At 40.3% G+C, this 27,998-nt stretch overlaps 1 protein-coding gene across 3 annotated transcripts; it reads right to left on the reverse strand.

Annotated features, from left to right (window-relative positions):
- Positions 1-27,998, reverse strand: LOC140477212 (14-3-3 protein beta/alpha-1). 3 transcript variants are annotated; one of them, XM_072570708.1, is made up of 6 exons: positions 27,826-27,998; positions 26,614-27,066; positions 10,230-10,353; positions 1,990-2,153; positions 1,817-1,912; positions 1-964 (listed from the first exon to the last, which is right to left on the reverse strand). In XM_072570708.1, the coding sequence occupies exons 2-6, from the start codon at positions 26,905-26,907 to the stop codon at positions 908-910; spliced, it is 735 nt and encodes a 244-aa protein (XP_072426809.1). In that variant the 5' UTR covers positions 26,908-27,066; positions 27,826-27,998; the 3' UTR covers positions 1-907. The 3 variants fall into 3 exon arrangements, with proteins under 3 accessions (XP_072426809.1, XP_072426810.1, XP_072426811.1); XM_072570709.1 differs by lacking the exon at positions 27,826-27,998 and adding an exon at positions 27,399-27,552; XM_072570710.1 differs by lacking the exon at positions 27,826-27,998 and adding an exon at positions 27,206-27,335.

Here is a 27,998-nt window from a genome sequence, read left to right on the forward strand (position 1 = left end):
TTGAAATTTTAAAAAATCATTCATAAAACATTTTATTCCACTTACATCAACTTTACACATTTTCTTGATAACAATTATGCTTGTGTTCTTATGAAAAGTCCAGAAGACATGAATGCAGCTAGCCATACAGCAATATATCTCATTACTTCCCTGTTAACTATTTCACAGCCACATGCGTGTTAGGCAATCAAGACCACAAAGCAAAAACTAAAAAGGTAGTTACCAGAAAAACACATGGGAAGGTTTTTTTTTACCTCTTAAACATACATTATCAAAGTTAAGCATTTAATTTTAACTGCATGTTTGCTTGTACATTTGTTCTTACGTTGACAATAATTTCTTTTAAATACAAATAAAATGTTCAGATGTCATTTGTGTAGCAAAATGAAGACATGAGAAATGGTGAATCTTGCAACTCATGGAATGTTAATCCTCCTCTGCCCTATCCCAAAAATCCTGAGACATGTAATAGACGGTGCAGGTTTGATCTACCAATTAGTAACTCCTTAGAAATTGCACAATTCAAACTGAATCTATGCCATTTCCCATTACATACACTAAGTTATGGGCATCCTTCTTTGCTAGTACAGGAAACATTTGACATTAGCTTTGTGGTAAACCACAGCTACAAAAAGAGTACTAACCAAATGTTTAAAACTGGTATAAAAAAAATTCCACACCCTGAATTTACATTGGCCACCTGGAACATACAGTACAAGAGTTCCCAATATGAATTGGCTCTTCTCCCCTATCAAACACAAACCACATGGGAAACACAGAGACCCAACAGAAGTGACAGAAGCTCTCCAAAAGACCTAAAATAGAAACTAGTGGGACAGCAGAGATTACAAATAGTCTTGATGGTGAAGATTCAGGAATGAGGCAGACAGAACTAGAAGGTGGAAGTTTAGTTCTCTCCTTCACCAGCGTCAGCCTCTTCCCCCTGGTTGTCTGAAGTCCACAACTAGAAAAAATCAAATTCAAATTAGTATACAGTGGTATCCTAAAATTAAAAAGGTAACTGGCTATTTTGAGACACTAAAGCATAGCATGTTCCTTCAGGTTTTATGAAGGATCAGCACTGAAATAATATGGAGGAAATGTAGTTTCAAAACTGAAGTGCTCATGGTGTAAATGTTCACACTGCAACAAAATCAGCATGGAAATACTCATCAGTACTAGCAGCAAATGCAAAAACAGAAAAAGTTCAGTATTCAGACAAATCATGTACAACTTAGTTTTTTTTTGTTGCCAGGCATTTCCAGGAATGTTATTTCAGATTTCCAGTTTCAGCAGTACTGCGCTTTGGTTTAGACTGCAATTTACATCCAAGGATTTGATTACAACCAATAGCATAAAAAGGCTGAGTTAGCAGACTCTATGCAAAAGCAGTTTTGTCTCAATTTCCCCCAAATTGGAAAAAAGTTTGGATTTGTTCCAAAGTCAAACTTGAGAACTACATACACTTTGGATCAATACACTACAGGATGAATGAAAACTAGCAAAGTGACAAAATCTTAGCCTTTGCAGCACAAGCAATGCTCATGCAGCGAATCAAGCTGACCCAAACCCTAAATGTCTGAAAATTATTTTTAGCTGGATAAGAGTTGTACAGGTGTTCCCCTCGGAGCAGGATTCTTTCAATAGGGAACAAAGCTCCAACTCAGTGCAATATCACTGCATTATTTGCTTATATTGCTTTTAGAGTTAAGTACTAACTGACTAAAACCATAATGAAATTAGTGCTCAGATTACCAAACCATCCACCAGCTGATATAATGTGTTAAGGGAAGTTTCTCTAGGATATTGTACTTACTGTCAAGTTATCTCGCAATAACTGCATTATTAATGTGCTGTCTTTGTAGGAATCTTCATTCAGTGTATCAAGCTCTGCAATTGCTTCATCAAATGCCTTTGGAAATTAGAAAATGCAGTTAGATACAATATCATAGTAAAACCTCTGTCAGTGTGAATTTTGTTTTTACTTACAGACTTCGCAAGAGTGCAAGCTTGTTCTGGAGAGTTAAGAATTTCATAATAAAACACCGAGAAGTTAAGGGCCAGTCCCAGGCGGATAGGGTGTGTTGGTTGCATCTCTTTTTTACTGATTTCAAACGCTTCTTGGTAGGCATTTTGCGAATGATCCACAGTGACTAAAAAAAAAATTGACAACTCTAGCTCAATTCAAAACCATACATTAAGGCCTATAGATATGGATATCAGAATTGACTGAGTGAACCAAATATTTAGTCATTTCAATGTTTTTCTAATATACGTTCAGAAATGTAACATTTAAGCCACCAACTTTAAAAAGCTATTTGAACACCTCAAACAATTAAAGTGATGCTCAGATGCTTTACACAGTACATGCAAAATGCTCAAAAGGACAAGCAGCAAAATATAAACCATAATGGCCCACTTCTGCATTTTAAGAGAGACATGCAAGTCTAGAAGCTAGAGTAGAGTACAAAATAAAAGCACGAAAGTGATTTGCACAACAGCAATGTAATAACCTAATGCATAATTGATGCTGATACTCAAGTGGAACATTTCCCACAGACAATTCCAGGCTGGATAGTTATTCTGCCACAACTTCCAATACTTGATATTGTACCAGTCATTCCATTTCCCTCAGTCATTCTATGCCTTAACTGAAGTTGCCAATCATTCTCAAAATTAGATAAAATACTTAATCCAGTTTCTAGTGGGCGTTGGTTAAGATCAAACTCTATTCAATGCTTAAGGAAAACTTCATCCAATCAAACTAGTGGATACAAAGCCAAAAGGCCAGCAAACTGCTGAATTATTCACTACTTCCATATGCTTCAAATGTAAACTCAAGCAATTTGAATTCACTATTGCACAGATAATAATTCTATACTGTACTTCATTCTTTGACAGGAAACAGACCTGTGGTGTAGTGTATGTAGTGTAGTGTAAGAAAAATTCTCAATTACTCCCAGTAACAGAATGACCAAAACAAAAATAAAAAGGAGTTTAAGTTTATGGGTGACCTCACCAGATTCACTGGATTAAAGATCCAAATTTTAAGTGCTGTTGTTACTATTTCAAACAGCTAGAACAAACATGAAAAATTTTATATAAATTAGGCAAACCATAAATATCTGTGCCTTATTATTAGGTTACAACTATGATAACAGTAAATGGCACAAACTTACTGCAACATTACAGACTCAAATGGAGAGAATAAATTAAGGAGGCTTCACAACCATTGTTCACCCACCCAAACTCGTGGTCTTCATATCCCAAAAAACGTCAGCACCAACTTTAAAGCTCAAGTTACAAAAAAGGTTACTTTCAAGAAGCATTACTTGCAAAACTAATAAAATAAAACATTCGATTAAGCATAGTTTCTCTACAACATATCAATATTGGATTAGGGTGGTTTTATCCATTCAGTTTAGAAACCTTGAACACCTTTCCTCTAATATGGAAAGCATTTTTCTATCCAAGTTGCTAATTGATTATATCATTGACTTCATTTGGTCAATGAAGTGTGACTGCTAAAATGGAATTAATTGGGAGCACCCAAACAATTTTATCCAACACTACCGCTGACAAGTATGCCATGGCCAAATATTCTAGCAATGCTCAGTTCCAACAGTTTATACAAGAGGAGATTTTCAGATTGAGTGAAGTGCACAAGTACCATCACTACCCAGTAAATCACATTGTACTTGGGTAGGGGTGATGATATGCACCCAGCTGAATTCAGGAACCAAGTGAAAACTTGCATTCCCTAGTTACAAAGTTTTACTCAACAAAAGGAACAGTTTTAAAAATAGATGACATCACTTAAAATCCATGTAACCCATATTTCATGCACAGGATCAGAAACGTTAATCCATAAAGGAAGTTTCCAGTCTCTTTTGCCTTTGAGCTCAAAAGGAAGAAAAAAAAAAGTAGCTGAATAAAGCAGTTTGACAGAAAGAAAAAGCAAGCAAAAGTTGTCATCTTAAAAAGGTAGCCATTTTTTCCCCAATGTTCACAACCATAGAATCAATAAAGCTTGAAGAAAGGTCCCACCCACATTGCAACAAGCACATCTACAAGGATCGTGTCTGGGTTCAAACCTTCAAGTGCATACCAATCCTATAATAAGAAACATTCCTCAAATTAGCATGTGGTTGTTCTGTTAAAGGCTAACTTACTTTTTCACAGCCACGCTGACACGATAAAATGAGTTGGGTCAATGCACAAAGTCAATGCAAGGGATGGCAACCTACTGCTGTCATGGCATCTTAAATGAAGATCATTTACTGGCAATAAAGGTGTAACAGTTCTTATGGTTGCTGTTACCATCTCATTCAAATGACTGATCCTCAAAAGCTTGCCTTGTCCTTTCCATGATCAAACTCAGACCAAGCACGTCATGCAAAGACCCTCCCAGTAATATCCTGTTGAACACCAAATTAAACATCACTTCCAATCTCAGCACTTACATCATAATGACTACCTAATTCCACTTGTAGCCCAACTGTTACTGAAACCTTAATCTCTGTCCCCATGACCTCAATAGCAGATTAACACAATGCTTGTCTGGCTGGTTGCTTGCCCTCCATAATATGCATCCTATTTGTGCGGCTTCTTATTCACCCACAACTTCCAAGTTCTCAGACTTAATAGATGAAAAACTTCTGTATAAACTTTGCTCTTTAGGTGCTAACAATAGCTCCACCCTGAAAATGCACCCATAGTTCATGTCTTTTCCATGTCATCTCAAATCTTTACTAAAGCAATGCTTGCCACGCTTTTGATACTTAAATTGCATACCCTCAAACTATGCTTTCCTTCTCTCAAGATACCATAAATGTGGTTAGCACTGCTGCCTCACAGCACCAAGGTCCCAGGTTCAATTCCAGCCTCAGGCAACCGTCTATGGTTTGCACATTCTCCCAGTGTCTGCGTGGGTTTCCTCTGGGTGCTCCAGTTTCCACCCACAGTCCAAAGATGTACAAGTCAGGTGAACTGACCATGCTAAATTGTCCATTAGCTTCAGGTGCATTAGAGGGAAATGGGCCTGGGTGGGTTACTCCTCAGAGGGAGGATGTGGACTGGTTGGGCTATAGGGAATCTAATTTTTAAAAATTCCCACCTGATAGAATATGAATGACATTCCTAATTTATAGTCTCTGGCTGAGAGAGTCACATAGAAATAGGTCATGTAGTCCAAACATCATAACATTAATCCTATTTACCTACTCTTGGTCCATACCCTATGCCCTAGTATTTTTAGGGCTCATTAGGATGTTTCTCAAGTGTTGCAAGTACTTGCCTCCATCACCCTCAGGCAGCACATTGCATATATCTATTACCCTCTAGACCAGGGAGTAGTATTGGGGAGGGCAGAAACTCTGATCTCTGCTAAAGGGGAGCCCTCCGTGCAGGGAGTGGCATAGTAGTCAGCACTGCTGCCTCAGCACCAGGGACCCAGGTTCAATTCCCACCTCTGGCAGCTGTGTGTGGAGTTTGCACATTTTCCACGTCTGCGTGGGTTTCCTTGCAAAGTGCAGGTCAAGTGAATTGGACATGCTAAATTGCCAAGTCAGGTGTAAATATAGGTAGGGGAATGAGTCTGGATGGGCAACTCCGAAGGGCACAGGGGCCTATTTCCATACTGTCAGGAATGTAATCAAACCACTTGTTCCTCATCTTAAACTCATGCCCTGATCTGAAGACCAACCCCTCCCCCTCACGTGGGGGAAAAGCTATCTCACTCTACCTCATTTTTGTATATCCCAATCTGAACCCCCTTTCAGCCACCTCTGTCCTGTTACTTGCATCTGCAATACACATTTTTACATGTTGGAAGAAACTGCCTAAATACACAGTTATAGCTCTTCAAGAGCAGTAATTAAAAATTCAGTTTAGCAATCCAAAAAGTGCAAAGTTTAACCTTCATACATATTCAGGTTCTTTTGAAATGCTGACAGTATTTCACTTGAATGACCTTGACTCCATAATTCTATAACATTAGTCACTTGCACAAGGTTATCAGCAATAGTTTGGCCTGTAGCTGCAATAAACACTGGTTACCAAGAAAGCCTAAAAAAAAAGGTCAGGTATCTAGAGGGGCCCATGGCTCAGGTTCTATAGCCTCAAGGATAAACAATTTCCTATATTTAGTCTTAAGTGACAATCTTACCAAGTTAGGAAACAAATCAGACTCCTAATGTTCCTACACGATAATGGCAGACCACCCAGAAAATAATCACCTTCAAGTAAATCTAAAAAAGGTAGCATTTATATAATTAAGACTTTTTTTCAAGCAACTACCCTGGAAGCACTGTAAACCAGAAGTGCAAAAATTAGCTCTAACAATACACTTTATGCACTATGCCAAACAATGTCGAAGTAACCCATGTAAGTCACCCACCATCTTGACTGATGTTATTCATCTTTCTGCATAGGATCAAAATTCTGCAAAGCTAATTAGTTGCAAGAAAGTCACCAAGGTTAAATACTGTTGGGATAAACAAGGGCTAGAAAAAAGTGCATCATTAGAATCATGCACTTAAAATGTTCACAAAATGGGGTTAACACAAATCGACTTGCTGGTAGATCTGAAAAGGTCATTTGTTAGCTTAGTGGAAATTGCTCTGAAGCAAGATTTTAAAATTCTCCCCCACTCAAAAAAGGAGTTCAATTTTTCCATCCACAAGAACTGGAAGAAAAACTCCATATCAAATCAGAACAGGCCCTTCAGCCCTCAATGTTGTGCCAGCCTTTTATCCTACTCCAAGATCCGACTAACCTACACACCCTTCATTGTACAATCTTCTACGTGCCCAACCAAGAGTCACTTAAATGTCTCTAATATATCTGACTACCACAGCTAGTAGTGCATTCCACACACCCACTCTCTAAGAAGCACCTCTGAGATCTCCCCTAAATTTCCCCTCCAATTACCTCAAAGTTATGCTCCCTCATAATAGACATTTCCAACATGGGAGTGGGGGGTGGGGAGAGTCTCTTTCAGCATCTTGTACATCTACCAACTCACCCCTCATTGTTCTTCCCTCCAGTGAGAAAAACCCTAGTTCCCTCAACTTTTCATAAGGCATGCCCTCCAGTCCAGGCAGCATCCCGGTAAATCTCCTCTAAAGCGTCCACATCCCTATGTGGAGGCAACCAGAACAGAACACAATATTCCAAGTGTGGTCTAACCAAGGCTCTAAAGAACTGCAGCATAACTCGATGGCTCTTAAACTATAAGTATGAAAGCCAACACCATATGCCTTCTTAACCTGGGTAGCAACTTTGAGGGAATCGATGGACGAGGACCCCAAAATCCCCCTGTTGTTCCACACTGCCAAGAATCTTTCCTTTAACCCTGTATTCTGCATTCAAATTCAACCTTCCAAAGTGAATCACTTCACACTTACCCATGTTGAACCCCATCTGCCACTTCTCAGCCCAGTTCAGTATGCTGGGAATATTCTACTGCAACCAGCTATCCACACAATCCACAACACCAACTTTTGTCATTAGCAAGCTGACAAACCCACCCTTCCACTTCCTTGTCTAAGTCATTTATAAAAAACCACAAAATGCAGAGGTTCCAGATCGGATCCTTTTGAACACCACTGGATAGAGCTCCAGGCCGAATACTTTCCATCTACTATCACCCTGTCTATGGGCCAGCCGATTGTATCCAGACAGATGGGTTTCCTAGTATCCCAGACCTCCGTTTCTGAAATGAGCCTGAGGAACCTTATTAAACCTTGCTAAAATCCAATTACACCACATTCATTGCTCTACCTTCAACATGTTTTGTCACATCTCAAAGAATTCAGTAAGGGTTTAAGATAGGACCTGTCCCTGTCAAAGCCTGGATTAGAGTAGTGCTGGAAAAGCACAGGTCAGGCAGCATCCGAGCAGGAAGATCTGCACTTTGGGCAAAAGCCCTTCATTAGGAAGGGCTTTTTCCCAAAACATCAATTTACTTGGTCCTTGGATGCTGCCTGACCTGCTGTGCTTTTCCAGCAGGAATCTTGACTAGTGTTTCCAGCATCTGCAGTACCTACCTCCACTTCAAAGTCTTGCTGACTATCAAACTATGCTTTTCCAAGTAGTCGTAACTCCTCAGGATCCTCTCCAATACTTTTCCCACCACTGATGCAAGACTGACTGCTCTGTAATTCCCAGGATTATCCCTATTCCCTTCCTTGAAGAAACGTTTGCCTCCCTCCAATCATCTAGCACTACTCCAGCCGACAGTGAGGACGCAAAGATCATTACCAAAGGCTCAACAATCTTTCCTCACTTCCTGTGAAAACCTAGGGCATCTCATCTGTCCCTAAAAATCACTCAACACCATTAACAATGCAATCTTGACCCTCTCCAAAAAAAAAAAGCCATAACTGTTCATGAGCTCAACCCTTGCAATCTACCTCAATAGAAAATGCAAATGCTACTTCCTGAAGCTGGGCCATTCTAAATCAGCCTTTTTTCTTCGTGATCTTCATACCCCCTGAACTCCAATCCACATACACTGATTTTTAATCTTTGTTAAAGCTCAGCAGCAGAAGTTAAATCTTGTAAGGGGGAGGGGGGTTGGGGCAAATGAACAAAGAATAAAAAAGGAAAGAAAATGGCACGAAGTGATATCAGGTGAAAATATGCATAAGCAGGTGTTTAAGGGCAGCACGGTGGCTCAGTGGTTAGCACTGCTGCCTCACAGCAGCAGGGTCCCAGGTTAGATTCCAGCCTCAGACAGTCTATATGAGTTTGTACATTTTCCCTGTGTGTGGGTTTGCGCCAGTTTCCTCCAACAGACCAAAGATGTGCAGGCTAGGTGAATTGGCCATGCTAAATTGCCCATAATGCTAGGTGCATTAGTCAGGGGGAAATGAATTTAGGTGGGTTACTCTTCAGAGGGTCAGTATGGACTGGTTTCCACTCTGTACAGAATCTAAAGTTTAGCTGTGTTGCTGCTGCAATTAAACAGCTTCCACCCACCAAAAAAAAAAGCCTTAGTATTTGGGTTGACATGTGAAGACTAGTCACCAGGTGTTGTAGAGGTGTTAACAGAAGAACCACGATTATCCAATGACGATCATGGTCCTGAAAGAAACATTACAAACAGATAGCGTCTTTTGTTTATGATTAAAAATGAATGCGGCTGACTGAAATGCTGCCAAGAACAGTCCTGGACATTGATGGGAGGCCAGGCACCTGCTCCAAATGGCGGCACGGTGGCACAGTTGTTAGCACTGCTGCCTCTCAGCGCCAGAGACCTGGGTTCAATTCCCGCCTCAGGCAACTGACTGTGTGGAGTTTGCACGCTCTCCCAGTGTCTGCGTGGGTTTCCTCCGGGTGCTCCGGTTTCCTCCCACAGTCCAAAGATGTGCAGGTCAGGTGACTTGGCCACGCTAAATTGCCCGTAGTGTTAAGTAAGGGGTAAATGTAGGGGTATGGGTGGGTTGCGCTTAGGCGGGTCGGTGTGGACTTATTGGGCCGAAGGGCCTGTTTCCACACTAAGTAATCTAATCTAATCTGACTGCCCCACCCTCTCGCCACCCCCACTTTCCCTGGAGTTCTACTCAGGGGTCTACCCTAAACCCCCCTTCTCCAGATAATCTCTCCAACATTGTTGTGACAGGGCAAAGGTAGAATTTGCCAAAACATTGCAGTAAAATGTCATGTGCAGCCATGTGCACTATTTTGAAACTTCAGAAAACTTGAGCCCAAGAGGAGAGCCATTGAATCAATTAACCAAATAATCAATTATCCAAACAAAATACTGCCCATCCATCTTGTTCGGATGATCGAGGTCCCTCTGTACCTGAAAAACCAGTCTCAGTATGCAGTGCCTTCTAGTGGGGAACAGGGTTGTCAAGAATCAGGTCAGCACTACCTTCCCACTACACTAATGCAGTACAGGCAGCTACATCAAGAAACCAGCATAAACACCACATTCCATCAGTAGGAAATCACATGTTCCATCCCAGGGGGAAAAACCAGGGACCCAAGTAGGAACATTTGTTTCCTTAAGCAAAATTAAAACGCCAACATCACTAGACTGAAATTTTAATGTGCATTTTAACATTGGTACAATGATCAAGTTTTCAATTTAGACAAGCTAAAATTAAAGTTAGTTCTTAAATTGAAACTGTAAATAGCTTCATGCAAATTTAAAGAGAAAGTTAGAGTTGATGGCATCAAGTACTAGATCTATACTCAACTAATTTCAGGTTTTGACATACCTTTCTTGTCATCCCCAGAAGCCACTTCAGCTAAGTAACGGTAGTAATCTCCCTTCATTTTCAAGTAGAAAACTTTACTCTCTGGAGAAGAAGCATTGGTAATCAAGTATTTATCAAGAAGAGCCTGTTAATTTGAAGTACAGGACAAAATTAAAATGCAGCACTCAGCAATATTTTACACAAGTTTCTACATTAAGAATCCAAAATAAAGAAACTTTACAAGATCAATCTTTAATTCAAATGTTTTTAGATTTGTGATATGCAAAAATTACTATATTAATGTAAAACCATTGATTATATGCCATCAGCACAGCCCATTACACCAAGGAAATGGAGGATGTTAATGCACTAATGGAGATAAATTATAGCTAAAGGGTGCCACGTTCATCAGAAACCTACAGCATTGTAGATGCTCTCTGGCAAATCAGAAGTGGCAATACCGATTGTCTGTATTACCTTCACATAGCCTCAAATCAGATTGTTATCTCATTCAAATAATTCAAGGAATGAAGTGTGTGTCAGTTAGGATGAATGAAGAAACAAAGATAACTGGCAAATGGAGTTAAAAAATTTGTACACTGGATGTTGACATCACTGGCTGAGCCAGCATTTGCTAGAACTTTCAGAGGGTAATTAAGAGGCAACCACCATGTGTCTGGAATTACAAGTACAGTAGATTTCAGTCACTAAAACAAGGAAATTAATGAACCAGATGAATTTTTTAAAATGATAATTGTTAGCCACAATGAGGCCAACTTAAAATTCCAGATTTTATCAAGTTCAGATTTCACCACCTGCCATTGTGGAATTTGAACCAATGCCCTGAGAACATTAGAACCAGAGGCTCTAGGTAACTAACTACATGACAATGCCACCACTATCTCCTAGTCAGTCACAAAATAAGCCCACTTACAGTAGCTACCACTTTTCTTTTAACAAAGAAAGCAAGAGAGGTGTACAATTAAGACCCAAATAAGGACATGGTGGCATACAGCAACTCAATCTTTATACAGCTGGCAATTGAAAAACAAAAGTTAGTTATTGCATGTAGTTTATAGAACAGGTTTACTGCACTGCTAGCCACCATAGGAAAATGGGGTCTCAGTTTTCCCAAATGTTTTGGCATTCTAAAATGGGCCAAACTACATGTTCTTGTACTGAACTGAGTATATTATGCAATTGCTGATCAGACTCATTTAAATACCCTGGTCAAAAGGCTGAATACAAGTGTAAAGTATCCCAATTCTTCTATTGGTAGTTATCAAAAAAATCAGAAACAGTACATCAGCCCAATAAACTGAGAGCAACACAAATGCAATAATGGTAAAGCTTGGAACAGACTCAGTCAGCACTAGATTTAAACCCAACTTCAAATAGTAGCTATTAATTACCACATGGAAGGTATGAATGCCATGAGACCTCTGGATAGTTAAAGATTATATGACAGGTATGCAGGGCTACACTATTATATAACATGCAGCTATATACAGTATATTAAACCATTTTGGTATAACACTACGGTTTAGTTGCAAATTCTGCAGGAAATCACATCACTAAATTAGGAAAAAAGTTTACAATTTACAAAGTCCTAAAACACTACTGACACTTGACTAACTGGCACTTCACTAAAGTTCCAGATATACCAGATTTCTTTTAGAACAATAGCAAAATAGCTCTTGCAGAATGAAAACAGATCACAAGGTTCACTTTCAACTGCGACTACCATTAAGCCTACTCACTGAAATTCCTCTGAAGTTTCCTATTCCTTTCCTTCAAAATGAAGAGTCTTTGCAAACGCACTCTAGGCACATCACTTCACTTAATTTCCATTTAGGTCAGTTAAGTTTCATCTTTGGAATCGGTAATGTCTAAGTGCCACAAAGATACAGAATGGAAAATATGATGGAGGCTTGCAAGTCCACATCATTGATTGTGAATAGGACTGCAAAGTTACAACACTGCACAGTGGAGTCAAGCAAAATTGTTTGCTACTTTCCTCATAACAGAGTTCAGGAATACAATTAAAGAACAAAAGTGGATCATGGCAAGATACCCTAAAGTTCAGGTGCAATGACAAATTGATGTGCAAGTGGAACAAACATTTTCAGCAATATTTAGAGCTTCATTTGAATTGATTGCATTGCTCAATTCTGGAAAGTGGAATACACAATCAGCACTACCAGATTGAACTTTAAAAACAAAATTACAAAACAAAAAATTAGCCTGGTCACAAACTAACATGTGGTTTATTTCACTATTGTTTCAACATGACTGAAGTACAGTTTAGTTTACTTTAAATCAAAACCTGACAACTGAAACTGTCTCAGTACATTTAAATGCACGGCAAACTAGTGAAAGATTAATTCCATGATCAATATTTTAATGCTTCAAAATTACAGATGAAATTTTAAATTTCACATGTTTTAAGCAGACTAGTAGGCTCACAACAACCATTACCACATTCTATAAGCACAAATTAATAAATAAATTTAAATTCCTCAAGATAGACACTTTCCAACTTGGTCCACAATGAAAGTTGCAATACGTCCAATATAGAATATTCGAGAAAACCTAGTTTGATGGATGGCTCAAGAAACAACATTCAAAGGTCCAGTCAATTAACCGATTGCTGAACAGGTTGAGAAATTATTTTTCCAATGTTAAGTCCACACATCTGGAGCAGACAAGACTTGAACACAGGGCTCTTTGCTCAGAGGAACATTTCCACTGCACCACAGAAGCCCCATTAACGGAGATGTCCAATGTCAAGTTGGGAATAACAGACAAATTTCAATTATCAACATGAAAAGTCATAGGAGGGGGGTACACTAAGGATTATTCCACAAACAATTCCAAAAAAACTCTACTTGGCAGCTGAAACTTATATTTAACTGCACAAATTCCACATTCCAGAAGGCAAATTACATCAGCACATGCTGTACTTCAGTGAAGAATCCCAAAATATGGAGGAACCTTGATTATCCAGCATTCGATTAACCTAATTTCAGATTATCCAAACAAGATTGCATGGTCCTCATACTTGTCTATGTTATTAGATTAGCTTACCTACAAAAAGTCCACACTGACCCTCTGAAGAGAAACCCACCCCTCCTATATTTACCCATGACTAATCCACCTAACACTACAGGCAATTTAGCATGGCCAATTCACCTAACCTGCACATCTTTGGACTGCAGGAGAAAACCAGAGCACCCAGAGGAAACCCACACAGACACTGGGAGAATGACAACTCTGTGTGGAGTTTGCATAGAGACGGGAATTGAATCCGGGTCCCTGGTGCTGTGAGGCAGCAGTGATAGCCACTGTGCCATTGTACTGGCCCAATATCCAGCATTCGATTAACTGAATGAAATACTCCCCGCCTATGTTCTTCAGATAATAGGAGGTTCCTCTGTAGTTGAGAAACCGGAATTAACTCAGGAGAATTCTATAAAAGTGCCTACACCAGTAGAATCACCTACTTTGCTCCCAACTAATTGAGAATGCAGCTACAATCTCAGATTTAGCTTTCAAATAGCACAGAATTGACACATTCTAAATCCGTTTAAAACACACCAGTCCTATTGCAGATTATGTTAGCTATAGTTGAGTACATGCCATTTCAATATATTGCAAACAAGATTTGCTAGGGTAAAAGGAATCAGATTGATGTTAACTAGCAAAATTATGAAAACAAATGTACAAAATTAATCTGCCCAGAGAGTAATGACCCAAGATCTTTCAGTTGCACCAAGAAATATACTTGCCTTCCAACAGTAACAGCTGAATGTATGACAGCAATGAAGTGCATTAGTTAAACTTTTATCAAGTTAATAATAAAAGTTTAAGCCCCATCTACAATCAAGAACTTAGAAATTTGCTATTGTACAGCTCCTTTCATTAGAACACTTAAACACAGTTCAAAGGCACTTCACATGATTTAAGCACCTGCCTCCATCTTAGATTAGATAACAGCTATAAAATTTAGGGACAGTTCTTTCTCCATTTCTCAACTGATTTTCCAAGATAATTATCTAACTTTTATTGTACTGCTCTAAACTGGAACAAATAGGTTCAATTCATGAAGTATTGGCACAGCAACAGTGCAGGTAAAATGAGTTATATGGTTGCAACCAGCTTTGCCCGCACAATGCTGGGACTAGTCATTTCAAATTATGTAGCTAGGCTAATAGAGGGGAATTTGAACTTTAGTGAGAGTGGGGTGGGGGGGGCTCAATGAGATATGGCACAAAAGGGAAGCAACAAATAATACAGCAGTGTAGCAACTGGAAAACGATAGCCAGTGTGTCAGGTAGGCGTAAAGTACAAACTTCAAATGATCAGCACATCAACGGATAAGGTCAGAAATTGCACAACAGTTTCTAAATACACGTTTATCAAAATGGATGAATTGTGCACAGAAACATCAAAAGACCAGATTACCATTGCAGAAGTATTGTTGCAGGAAGACAAGACTGAATTTGAATATTAAAGAATCTTCGCATTTTGAAAGGATAGAAAACTAGGGAAAGGTGTTAAGTATTGTTAAAGCAGTCATTAATACATCAATGAGAAGACATTAGCAAAGAACAAGATGTAAAATCTGTGAGAACACAAGGTTTCTCAAATTGTGGTTTGAACAACTTATTTACTTGTGCTCCATCACAGGCAGGACTCACCACCATATTCCCATTGTCCTCAAGCATTTCCTTCCCCATCTCTTCTTTGACAATTGTGGAGGAATTAAATCAAAATTTAGATGGGGTAAATAAGAATGCCAAGGATGGCAGGAGTTGTTTTTAATCTAAACAGGACGAAGGCAATCTTGGACTTGCTAGTGAGTAATAAGAAAGGATTAATCAATAACCTTAGGAAAAAGTGTTTAGGTGACAGCAATCATGATTTGATAGTTTGCATTTAGTTTGAAAGAGAGGAGTGTAGGTCTAAGATGGACGGGGGGGGGGGGGGGGGGGGGGGAAGAAAGAGAACAGACCTGCACAGTTACTGTCTTTGCTGTTTGAATTAGTGTATCGCTGGACATCAGAGTGCATCTGGGAAAATTAACAAACAGTGAAACTCACATCTAACCTTGGAGGATCAGGTTTGGGCAAAGTTCACAACACGATAAGTTAATTGTGGTTTTAAGTCTGTCCAAGAGAAAGGCTGCAGTAGTGAGTATAGTGGATTCTTTCTTGATTGTGTTTTTGGAGATAAGTCTCGATTAAACTTAAAATATAAGCCATAGCTATTAATTTAACCTGGGGCAGTGTTTGTAGAGGAATAAGATGGTGTTATTTTCTGAGTCTGTACTGTGAAGGAGCAAAAATGGCCTTTGCTGTGATATGTACTTGTCAGATGTGGGAGTTTAAGGGTTACTGTGGATTATATCTGCCATAAATGCTGTTGGATGCAAATCTTATCAGATCAAGTGGATCAGTTGGAGATACAGAGAAGCAATGAGGAATTTGCAACAGCATGTGATGGATTGCAGCTATGGGGGGGGGGGGGGGAAGAAGGAAAGAGGTGGGAAGAGAAAAGAGAGAGAGAAAGAGTCTCAGAAACAGTCACAGATGGGTTAACTCCAAGAATGGAGAGAGGTAGACAGCTAGTGCAGGAGTCTTTGTGGATATACCCATTTCAAACAGGTATGCTGTAAATTTCCCTACAGGAAAATGTAGGGGGTGATGGATTCTCAGGGGAACGTAATTCGAACAGCCAAGTTTCTGGTGTTGAGAATGGCTCTAATGCAACGAGGGGTACATCGGCTTCCAAGAGATCAATTGTGTTAGGGGATTCGGTAGTCAGAGGTACAGACAGAAGTTTCTGCAGCCAGCAGAGAAAAAGCAGAATGATGTGTTGTTTCCCTGGATGTCTCAGAGGATGCAAAACATTCCTACGGGGGAAAGATAGGCCAGCAGGAGGTCATGGTCCACTTTGGAACCAACATTGGAAGGGAAAGGTTGAGACTCTGAAGGGAGATTAGAGTTAGGCAGAAATTTAAAAAGGTCTAAGGGTAGTAATATCTGGATTACTCCATGTGCTACAAACTAGTGACAGCAGGAATAAGGATAGAGCAGATGAATGCATGGCTGAGGAGCTGGTGTATGGGAGAAGGATTCACATTTTTGGATCATTGGAATCTCTTCTGGGGTAGAAGTGACCTGTACAAGGATGGATTGCACCTAAACTGGAAGGGTACTAGTACACTGGCAGGGAAATTTGCTAGAACTGCTTGGGAGGATTTAAAACTAGTAAGGTGGGGGGGACAGGGGGTGGTTGGGACCCAGGGAGATAGTGAGGAAAGAGATTGATCTGAGACTAGTACAGCTGAGAACAGAAGCCAGTCAAAAACAAACAGTCTGAGCAGGCAGGGACAAGGTAGGACTAATAAATTGAACTGCATTTATTTCAATGCAAGGGGTCTAACAGGGAAGGCAGATGAACTCAGGGCATGGTTAGGAACATGGGACTGGGATATCAGCAGTTACAGAAACATGGCTCAAGGATGGGCAGGACTGGCAGCTTAATGTTCCAGGATACAAATGCTACAGGAAGGATAGGAAGGGAGGCAAGAGGGGAGGGGGAAGTGGCATTTTTGGTAAGGGATAGCATTACAGCTGTGCTGAGGGAGGATATTCCTGGAAATACATCCAGGGAAGTTATTTGGGTGGAACTGAGAAATAAGGAATGATCACCTTATTGGGATTGCATTATAGACCCCCCCCAATAGTTGAGGGAAATTGAGAAACACTTGTAAGGAGATCTCAGCTATCTGTAAGAATAATAGTGTAGTTGTGGTAGGGGATTTTAACTTTCCAAACATTGACTGGGACTGCCAAAGTGTTAAAGGTTTAGATGGAGAGGAATTTGTTAAGTGTGTACAAGAAAATCTTCTGATTCAGTATGTGGATGTACCTACTAGAGAACATGCAAAACTTGACCTACTCTTGGAAAATAAGGTAGGGCAGGTGACTGAAGTGTCAGTGGCCAGCGACCATAATTCTATTTGCTTTAAAAGTGCTGGAAATGGATAGACCAGATCTAAAAGTTGAAGTCCTAAATTGGGGAAAGGCCAATTTTGACGGTATTAGGCAAGAACTTTCAAAAGCTGATTGGAGGCAGATGTTCACAGGTGAAGGACAGCTGGAAAATAGGAAGCCTTCAGAAATGAGATAACAAGAATCCAGAGAAAGTATATTCCTGTCAGGGTGAAAGGGAAGGCTAGTAGATATAGGGAATGCTGGATGACTAAAGAAATTGAGGGTTTGGTTAAGAAAAAGAAGGAAGCATATGCCAGGTACAGACAGGATAGATCAAGTGAGTCCTTAGAAGAGTATAAAGCAAGTAGGAGTATACTTGAGGGAAATCAGGAGGGCAAAACAGGGACATTAGATAGTGTTGGCAAATAGAATTGAATTAAGGAGAATCCAAAGGGTTTTTACAAATATATTGAGGACAAAAGGGTAACTAGGGAGAGATTAGGGCCCCTCAAAGATCAGCAAGGTGGCCTTTGCGTGGAGCCACAAAACAGGAGTGATACTAAACAAATATTTTGCATCAGTATTTACTGCGGAAAAGGATATGGAAAATATAGACTGTAGGGAAATAGACGGTTAAAGGTGGATAAATCCCCATGACCTGATCAGGTGTACCTGAGAACTCTGGGAAGCTAGAGAAGTGATTGCTGGGCCTCTTGCTGAGATATTTGTATCATCAATACTCACAGGCGAGGTACCAGAAGACTGGAGGTTAGCAAATGTGGTGCTACTGCTTAAGAAGGGCGGTAAAGACAAGCCAGGGAACTATAGACCTGAGAGCCTGACCTCTGTGGTGGGCAAGTTGTTGGACGGAATCCAGAGGGACAGGATGTACATGTTTTGGGAATAGTCAACATGGCTTTATGTGCAGGAAATCATGTCTCACAAACTTGATTGAGTTTTTTGAAGTAGTAACAAAGATGATTGATGAGGGCAGAGCAGTAGATATGGACTTCAGTAAGGTATTCGACAAGGTTCCCCATGGGAGACTGATTAGCAAGGTTAGATCTCATGGAATGCAGGGAGAACTAGCCATTTGGATACAGAACTGGCTCAAAGGTAGAAGGTTGTTTTTCAGACTGGAGGCCTGTGACCAGTGGAGTGCCACAAGGATCAGTGCTGGGCCCCTCTACTTTTTGTCATTTATATAAATGATTTGGATGTGACCATAAGAGGTACAGTTCGTAAGTTTGCAGATGACACCAAAATTGGAGGTGTAGTGAATAGTGAAGAGGGTTACCTCAGCTTACAACAAGATCTGGACCAGATGGGCCAATGGGCTGAGAAGTGGCAGATGGAGTTTAATTCAGATAAATGAGATGCTGCATTTTGGGAAAACAAATCTTAGCAGGACTTGTACACTTAGTGGTAAGGTCCTAGAGAGTGTTGCTGAACAAAGAGACCTTGGAGTGCAGGTTCATAGCTCCTTGAAAGTGGAGTCGCAGGTAGATACGATAGTGAAGGCGGTGTTTGGTATGCTTTCCTTTATTGGTCAGAGTATTGAGTACAGGAGTTGGGAGGTCATGTTGCGGCTGTACAGGACATTGGCTAGGCCACTGTTGGAATATTGTGTGCAATTCTGATCTCCTTCCTATTGGAAAGATGTTGTGAAACTTGAAAGAGTTCAGAAATGATTTCCAAGGATGTTGCCAGGATTGGAGGATTTGAGCTACAGGGAGAGGCTGAGCAGGCTGAGGCTGTTTTCCCTGGAGCGTCAGAGGCTGAGCAGTGACCTTATAGAGGTTTACAAAATTATGAGGGGCATAGATAGGATAAATAGACAGTCTTTTCCCTGGGATCGGGGAGTCCAGAACTAGAGAGTATAGGTTTAGGGTGAGAGGGGAAAGATTATAAAAGAGACCTAAGGGGCAACTTTTTCACACAGAGGGTGGTACGTGTATGGAATGAGCTGAGAGGATGGAGGAAACTGGTACAATTGTAACTTTTAAGAGGTATTTGGATGGGTTTGAAGGGATATGGGCTGGGTGCTGGCAAGTGGGACTAGATTGGGTTGGGATCTCTGGTCGGCATGGACAGGTTGGACTGAAGGGTCTGTTTCCATGCTGTACATCTATGACTAAATCACGAGGGAAATCCTGGGAAAAATGATTAAATGTAAAGCCTGACAAGTCCCCAGGCCTGGGTGGCTTCCACCCCAAGTGATGGTTAAAGCAGCTGCTTGAGGTAGAACCATTAGTTATAACATTTCAAACTTCCTTTGATTCTGGAAGTGTTGCAGCAGGTTGGAAAATAGATGTTTATTCAAAAGAGGGAGATAAAGCAGTAAATCTACTGGCCAACTTTCCTAACATCTACTATTGATCAAATCCACTGAAGTTATAGCAGCATACATAAAGTCAATGTTGACTGCCTGATCATAGCTTTGTGAAAATAAGATAGTATTTAGCTAAATCAACTTTGGGGGAAGTAACAAGGTAGATGAAGGGAAATTTGAAAGTGCTTGGATTTCTGAAACGGTACTTAAAAACATGGCAAAAATTTAATATTTTTGCATGGATAACAGATTCATCAGCTAACAGGAGGCACAGGGGCAGGATAAATGGGTATTTTGTATGCACCTAAATTGTGGAGTGCCACTGATGTAATCTTTATTTACAATATCAATGATTCAGATGAAAAGGACTAAATAAAAGGTAGCTACAAATTACCAATGGCACCGAAGATAGGAAACTAAGGTGGCAAAGGAGAAAATCTGCAAAGGGTTAGAGGTTAAATAGGCTAAAATATGGCAGACACAGTATGTGAAAGATAAACTTAAAATTGAGAGATTGCATAATTCAAATGGTGCAGAGGGATCTGGGTGTCTAGGAAAGGGTAGAATACAGATGCAAACGTTGACTAAATTGAGGTGGGAATGGAACATCTTACTGCTTATGTACAGGGCATTTGTGAAGACTGCATCAGGAGTACTATAACTGTATAGTTTGTTGCATTTTTTTAAAAAATGAGATAATGATAGAAGTTTAAGCTTTACATGACATACCTGGAATGAAGGAGTTATGAAAAAAATTTAGACAGATCAGTTCCCCTCTTGGGGATTTGTTAGTACGTGCAATTACCTTGCTCAGAAAGAGAAGAGAGAGGGGAAGGGATTTAATGGGCGAAGGAGTCCAGGGCTTTGGAAGGGAGGAAAGTGAAGCAGACCACAAATCACAAAAGCCATGATCTGACTGATGGGCATAAAGAACTTGAAGGCCGGAATGGCCTGTTCCTGCTCAAATCCAAAGACCCATGTCAGCAATTCTATGAAATTGTAAACATCTTTGCTTGGACTTTTTTCAAACACTTAGGACAACTCAAAAGGCCACACTAGTATTTCACACAGAAGGCTCAGTTGGTTTAATTAATTTGGTAGAGGGAGAGGAGACATTCTATAGATCTTAGTAACATACAGCTCCATATTGTATTCCTTTTTCATTTACTCGCAAGTAGAAAAATTTACTGATTGCCACCTAACTGTCTCCAAACATGTATATTCATTTTTCAAATGAAAATTGCACTCATCATATCGAGTTAGGAATAAGTGGCCAGTTCAAGATCGTAAAAGTAAAATACCTACATTCCAATTAGATTTTATTAGCTATGATGCATGCTCAGCTGTGTAGGTTAGTATTAAAAAGGCCATTTGGAAAAAATATTGCAAGGTCAGCCATGGATTGCCAAGTTGAGTGTGCATTGATATAGAATAACCAAGGAATCAGAGCTTGTGCATATAAATAGACGTTTACAGCACAGATGACCACAGGGCCCCTGAAATAGTCCAAACTTCTCCTCAAAGAATTTCCATCCAGAAAAAAAAAATTGACTATCGCCACCTGGTGCCTTTATAAATCTTGCCCATTTCAGCATCTTCCCATCACGAGTGCATCCATTCTTTGTTTGTCTCCGCCAAAAAAAAAAACACCTTACACTTGCTCACATTAAATTATATCATCCAATGGCCAAAGTCATAGATACGTTCTATGCGCCCCTCAACTTATGGGCAAATACTTCCAAGAAATTGTTCAAACAAATGTGATAAAAAATATAACATGGATCCACTATGAACAAAATTTACACTATAGTTTCAGTAACAATTCTAGGATGTATACTGAACATTAACACAAAGACAATTCTCATTTTAGACGTTTACCTGCATTTGAAAAGAATAGTGTGGAAACAGGCTGTTCTACCCAACAACTCCAAAAACATCTCCCCCTCCCCCCATGCTTTCCCTGTAACTTTGCATTTACCACAGCTAATGTACCTAACCTACAAATCCCTGAACACTATGGGTAATTTAGTATAGCCAATCTACAAAATGTGACTTCTCTTCATCAGATTTACTTTTACTGAATTCTAAACATAATACTATGACAGTTTGCATTTATAACTTGATTCAATCAACCAATAGCATTGAAATTAAGACCTGTTTACTCAAGTTCACATCATACAAATTCTCATTATGCAATACTCTGCATAACATTTAGAAGGATTGTAGTGATCCTCACCTTTTAAGACCCCAATTCACTATAGAACAAATTCCACAAAATACATAATTGCTTTCATTTCTGCTTCTATAATGCCAATATGCATGGCCAGATATTTTAAGTTTTCACAATTCATCTTGGTTTCTTTCCTAATTGCACAGCTCTAACTTCCTTTTACAAGTAAGGTCTTGCCCAAATTCCATGCCATCCAGTTGACCAAAGAATTTCATTTGAACACAACTTGCATTAAAGAAAAACCACTTGATCACTAGCTTCAGCTGTAGGTCCAAGCTGCAAACTGCCATGCCTTTGGTGCACATTCACCATTTATTTCTGTAGCTGTTTATCTGCTTAACCACTCCATCACATCAACTCCTGTACCCATAAAATATTAAATCATCTTTTCTGGTGCTACCCATTGTAATGGTCTTCATCTTCATTGTTCAGATCAAGGAGCACTGCAACTGTTTTAACAAGCACTTTGATTTCTGCAGGACCTTCCAATACATCAAGGAGTCATAGCATTTTCTATAGTCAATGATGTTTAGCTACTGTAGAAGACCACACCAATTTGCATGAGAAAATCCTAGATAAGTTAGCTGATGGAAGATAGCCACCAGGATGGCTTCAGAAATAGCACCACGTTATCTTTTACATGTCCACAAGACTGCACCAGGCTTCTATTTAACAGCCAAAGACAGTTCTGAAGAATCTACCAAATTCAAATGTTTCTCTCCTCAAATGCTGCCAGATCGGAGTTTCTCCAACATTGTTTCAGATTTCCAACACAGTATTGTCTTCAACTTAAAACAGATTTGCCAACAGCTAAAATTCAAAAGATGAAGGCATTAGCTATCCATAAGATCTGCTTTAAAAGAAAAAAAATTAACCAATGGTTCTTTATCTGCCTCACCTAAGCCAAGCTCAAATGTCAAGGATTGATCAGTTCAGTTGAAAGTGCCACTGCTATCCACTTCCCCAGTTACTGAAAGGCAGCACAATCACCTATACTAAAGCCATTCCTCAGTGAACTTGGCATCTAACTCCCAGACTACATTCAAAACAGAACAGGAGAATACAAAAGCCACCTGAGCACCTCTGCTTGTTGACAACTGTCAAGCTCAACCAACCACCTACCCTTCATCTTCAAAGTCCTTAAATTTAAATCAGCTTTCAAGTATCAAATACTTCCATCGCTATGAATTTTCACAATACTGTAGCACAGGAGGAAATCCAGTTTGTCATGGCTGTGCTGGTTATCCAAAGGAGCAAATCATCTCATGCAACAGTTCTGTTCAATTTTTTCCCTTTTCAAATAACGATCTTTCTCAAAAGCCACAACAGAACTGCTCTCCACAAATCAGTCCATTTCCAGAACCTATTCGCAAGTGTTTATGTTCTTTATGCTACCATTGCTTCTTCTACCAAGCAGCCCAAATCTGTATTCATTTAGTCTTAATTCTTCCAATGTAAGCAGTTTTCCACAACTTTGTCCAAACACAAGGATATTATAAAATCTCCTATCAAGTTTCTATTCTACAAAGAAAAAATCCTAACTGTTCCATCAGTCGAAGTGAAGCTCCTCATAATGAGAGCCACTTATACAACTTTTCTGCATTATGCTTTCATAGCCTTCTTGAAACTGAAGCAATATTCTAGTTGTGGCCACACCAGTGTTATGTATGGGTTTAACCAAAGTCCTTGCTTTTCTACCCTATTAATAAGACTAGTACGCTGCATGAATTCCCTCCATTAGCCGAACTCTTCTTAAAAACGCTATCCATTATCTGAACAAAGTACTCCCTACCCATTTTGTTCGGATAATAGAGGTTGTTCGGTAAATGCATATATTGAAAAAGGCCAGTTTCAAGACTGCAGTGAAGTTGGGGTATATCAATCTTCAAAACCTTGATAACTGCAGGATTGGCACACATACACAAAGCAAGCTAGCTCTACTATTTTACAGAATTAACCTAGAGGTTTCAGAACAGGGAGTTACTGTAATGTGTATATGGGAACATCCAAAATTGCTTAAAATTGACCCAGCTTGGGAACTAAGGGGGAAGTAAAATCTGAATTCAGGTCTTTTGGTTAAAATTGCAAGATTTAGCCAAACTCATGGCTGAGAAATCTCACTGAGTATAATTTTACTTAACTAAGACCAAGAATCTTGGTTAAATTACAGATAATCCAAAGGAAAAACAGCAAGTTTGGCAAGGTAATAAAAAAGGTTTAGATGTCAGCAGTCACGACTTTATAACTGTCCTCAGCATGCAAAGGAAAAAAAGCTAAAAAGGAAGCTGGTAGAGGGGTGCCAAATAATGTAGCCCCATAAGTTGATTAACATTTACCAAGATTGGCAAGCCCAATTTCAAGATTTAAGCCCATGTAGAATTTAGGTTTGCTCAAAAAACTCATTTGAATTTTTAAAAAAGCTGATTTAAGAGCACATCAAAGCCGATAGATTCACCAGAATAAAGTGGTAGTTGCAACTGCACAGAACCCAATACTTTAAGTGAATTGGAAAATTCCAAGTTTTCACAAAGGTTACCAGAAATTCAGAACGCGTCAAAAAGGTTACAGAAGTTGAGACCATTGAAATTTAAAACCAAAAAAGCTTTAGATACAGGTATTGAATATTATGAACCAACAGTAAACCAGGTTGAGGTGTATATTAGACATTGTTTGACCGAATCAGAGGGTGGCCTAGGGAAGCAGAAGAAAGCTAAGCTCAAGCTAATTGGCTAAATACTACAACAGTGGAACCAAATTATTTTAAATTACTCAATACCTAATCAGTATTCTTTTTCAAATTTCTATTTCAGTAAATTTAAAGATGCGCAAATTTCCTCCAAGCAGGAAAACAAATGAAAACCCCAGAATCAAATAATGACAAATCTTTCAATAAAGGTGATCAAAACAACCTGTAGCCATGAATCAAAAACAGAATTCTTGCTTGGCTACTGTAACAAACATTGTTTTTACGACCACTTTCTTTGAGCCAAGAAAAAAACCAGAATAAATAATTATGACAACCAATTTGAAACCTTATCTGAATGATGTAGCTAAGAATCAAGCAGTGCTTTCCTAGGTGTTGTACTAATCAAAATAGCATCTAAATGGTATAGTGTTAACCAGAAACTTTGGCTAAGCCTAACTTGAAATTTGCTCAACATACTGAACATTTGTTTTACTATTCTAGCTAACAGTTGATTTCAAGACTATTTTTAAAAAGCACGATAATTAAGTTATACATGAACACAACATTTTTTTAAAAAATTGCCAATGAGCCACAAGCCAAATGGGGTTTTAAGAAATCCAAGCTACGTGTAATTGGCAATTGCAGTGTTCCAGGTTTAGGTCCAAAGCAACATTAATCATAATTGCTTGAAACTGAACAGCAAGAAACTAAATTAGAAAACAAGTAGTATTGTTAGCCTGTGTACTAGCTCCTAAGATCTTCTGAAATCGCAGATGCAAGTGTCTAGAATTAGAAGTGATAGGGAACTTGTTGGTTAAGTCTTCAAATGTCTTCTCACTTTGCAAGTGCTGCAGTTAGCTATTGAAAATCGATTCTAGCACTACATATTACAGCGAAAAATCAGGGATAATGCAGGGGAAGCAGCAGGAAATGACCTCATGATGCAAGAATTCCTGCCACTCTCCCCAGCTGCAACAACAACCCTACAAGGAAAAGTTCACCTGAATCCTCAAATAAAGAAACGGGGCAGCTGCAAAGTCACCTCCCCTATCCCCACCCTTTCCCAGATTTACAAACTAGTGATTAAACAAATTAACAATTTGCAATAGTTCCCTAGCCCATTGTCACTACCAGTCACCCTAAGAGAAATGGTTATCAGCAGCTTTCAAAGACTCCAAAACCGCCGAACCCGGCAGCCAGTAAAACAGTCAAATATTTCAAAAATAAAACGCGACCAAGATGCGAGGTTAAACAAGGAGGTAGATGTGCGTGTACATAAACCCAATCTGATTAAATAGCGAAAGTATCATCGCTAGTGTCGAGGCTCAGGTATCCAATTTCTTCCAAAAAACATTTGAATTGGAGGAAAGCAAGTAAAGCGTAAAACCATGACCCGGAGGCGGTTTACTGCAAGGCCTGGACCAGCAGCAAAACGAAATACTGGCAACGCCCAAAACGAACTGGCTGCGTTTCATTCACCTAATCCAGAATCTCCCCCACCAAAAAAGATCTAATATAGACGAGCCCAGCATCAGGTTTCTTGCAGGAACTGTTAAATTATTAGATTGACAGGAACAAGGTCAAAGCGGAGACAAATAAATGCTGCGGTTGCTGGATAATAAGGATTGTAACATCTCACTTCCCCACCCCCGCCCTGAGCTGGATTCGAAGATCTCACTGAACCACCGCAGATTTCCTCCATTTAGAAAGGGAAACGAGACGGTAGAGAAGAGGCAGAAAAATTGAACATATAAAACAACGCAGGCCGCAACATTTCCAGACCATTATGCGAAATCGAAACTAAGAAGTCGCCTGCCTCCTCCCTTTCCCCTGAAGAAAATCAAGAACCCCCCTCCCATTTTGAGGGAGAAAAAAAACCGAGATTTAATTAAAATACGAGGGGTGCAAGATTATAAATGGCGACCTGCCCTGTGCCTTAGATGTTTTAAGTGTATTAAAAAATGCAGATAAGTTGGTGGGAGAAAGGATTCAACCCTCCACCTCTGCTCTCCCCCTCCCATGATATTCGAATAGGACAATGCCGAAATTTATCTTAAATATATTCAATGTAAATGCAAGTTTACATCCCACACCAGTAATTATGTAAACCCCTTTTCCTCTTCCTCCTCCTCCCCCCCCCACCACCTCTTCCTCACCAGTACATCATTGCAGATGTCCCGCAGCTCGGCCTCGATTTTCTCCCGGTATTCCCGGGCCATCTGCTGCTTTTTCTCGTTGCTCTCTGTCTTCTGCTCGATGCTGGAGATGACCCGCCAAGAGGAGCGCCGGGCCCCGACCACGTTCTTGTACGCGACCGACAGCAGGTTGCGCTCCTCGTTGGAGAGCTCCAGGCCCTGCTCGGTGACCGCTTTCATCGAGGCCGCCATGTCGTCGTAGCGCTCGGCCTGCTCGGCCAACTTGGCTTTCTGCACCAGCTCGTTCTTGTCCATGTTGGTCCCGGGGGTGGGGGATGAGGAAGAGAGTGAATGCGTGTGTACGAGAGAGAGAGGGATTGGAGTGATTGAGCGTGAGAGGGGAGAGAGAGAGAAGAGGGAGGGGAAAGGAGGATGGTCTTTTCTCTCGTCTCGGTCTGGCTTGGCTGTCGGTCTCTGAACAGTGTGCAAAAAAAAATGGAGGGGGGGGGGGGAAGAAAGAAAAATGGTTACGGCTTTTCTTAATATATCAACCAGCGTGAAAATAAAATACCTCCCATTAGAAATAAAGACTTTACTAATTGGCTACTCATACCTATGGGAAGATTTAATTTATTGTTAAAAGCTCATGGTATTAACTGATAAGACTCGCCCTCCAACCCACGTCTCCCTCCCCCCCCCCCAAAACCCCGCAACGGGAGGAGGGGGAGGAGTGAAGAAAAAAAGGGAGATTGTTTAAAAAAAACGCCCCAATTAATAACGGATGGAAAACTGGAAAAAAAACGTACCGAGCGAGCAGTGCCCGCCTCGGTATCCGAGACAATATTATCGGTGGGTCTTGTGGATGGAGGAGGAGAGGGAAAGAGGAGGGTCTCCACTTCCCCTCAGAAGGCGGCCGCCGGGGGGGGGGGGGGGGTCAGTCTAACAACACGCGGGGGCCTGTACCTTCTCCCTCTCTCTCCCCTGGTCTATGGAGAGCCACACAGAAAGCGGCAGCTTCCCTCCTCCTCGGCTCGGCCCGCCCCCAGTACAAAGCCTCCATTTACCGACTATCCGGATTCTTGTTTTTTCTCCCCCACCCCATATCTACCTCCTGAATGAAAAAACAATGAGGATCGAAAAACAAATACACCGGCCACTCGTATATACTGTTTCTGTATTTTCCCCCCACCCCCCTTTTGATATTTAGATCTGTCTCCCTCAAATTTATGATACCTGTGTCGGTCCAAGTGAGCTTCTAACGGTGACTCTGTCGCTAAGTGAGTGGAATGAGGAGGAGCTGCCGCCGATTCACTTCACTTCACACTGGGTGGAGCTGATTGGTGCGGGCGGGCGGGATTTTTTTTCCTCTCCCCTTTCCCTCTCAGCTGATTCCTGAGTGGATTCTC

This window comes from Chiloscyllium punctatum, chromosome 5 (assembly GCF_047496795.1).
Source record: "Chiloscyllium punctatum isolate Juve2018m chromosome 5, sChiPun1.3, whole genome shotgun sequence".
NCBI classification, from domain to species: domain Eukaryota; kingdom Metazoa; phylum Chordata; class Chondrichthyes; order Orectolobiformes; family Hemiscylliidae; genus Chiloscyllium; species Chiloscyllium punctatum.

Excerpts from the sequence above, each read along its gene's own strand:
- LOC140477212 (XM_072570708.1), bottom strand. The coding sequence starts at position 26,907 with ATGGACAAGAACGAGCTGGTGCAGAAAGCCAAGTTGGCCGAGCAGGCC. Across the intron at positions 10,354-26,613 it reads ACATCTGCAATGATGTACTG|GCTCTTCTTGATAAATACTT; the intron begins GTGAGGAAGAGG and ends TCAAATTAACAG. Across the intron at positions 965-1,816 it reads TATTGCGAGATAACTTGACA|TTGTGGACTTCAGACAACCA; the intron begins GTAAGTACAATA and ends GATTTTTTCTAG.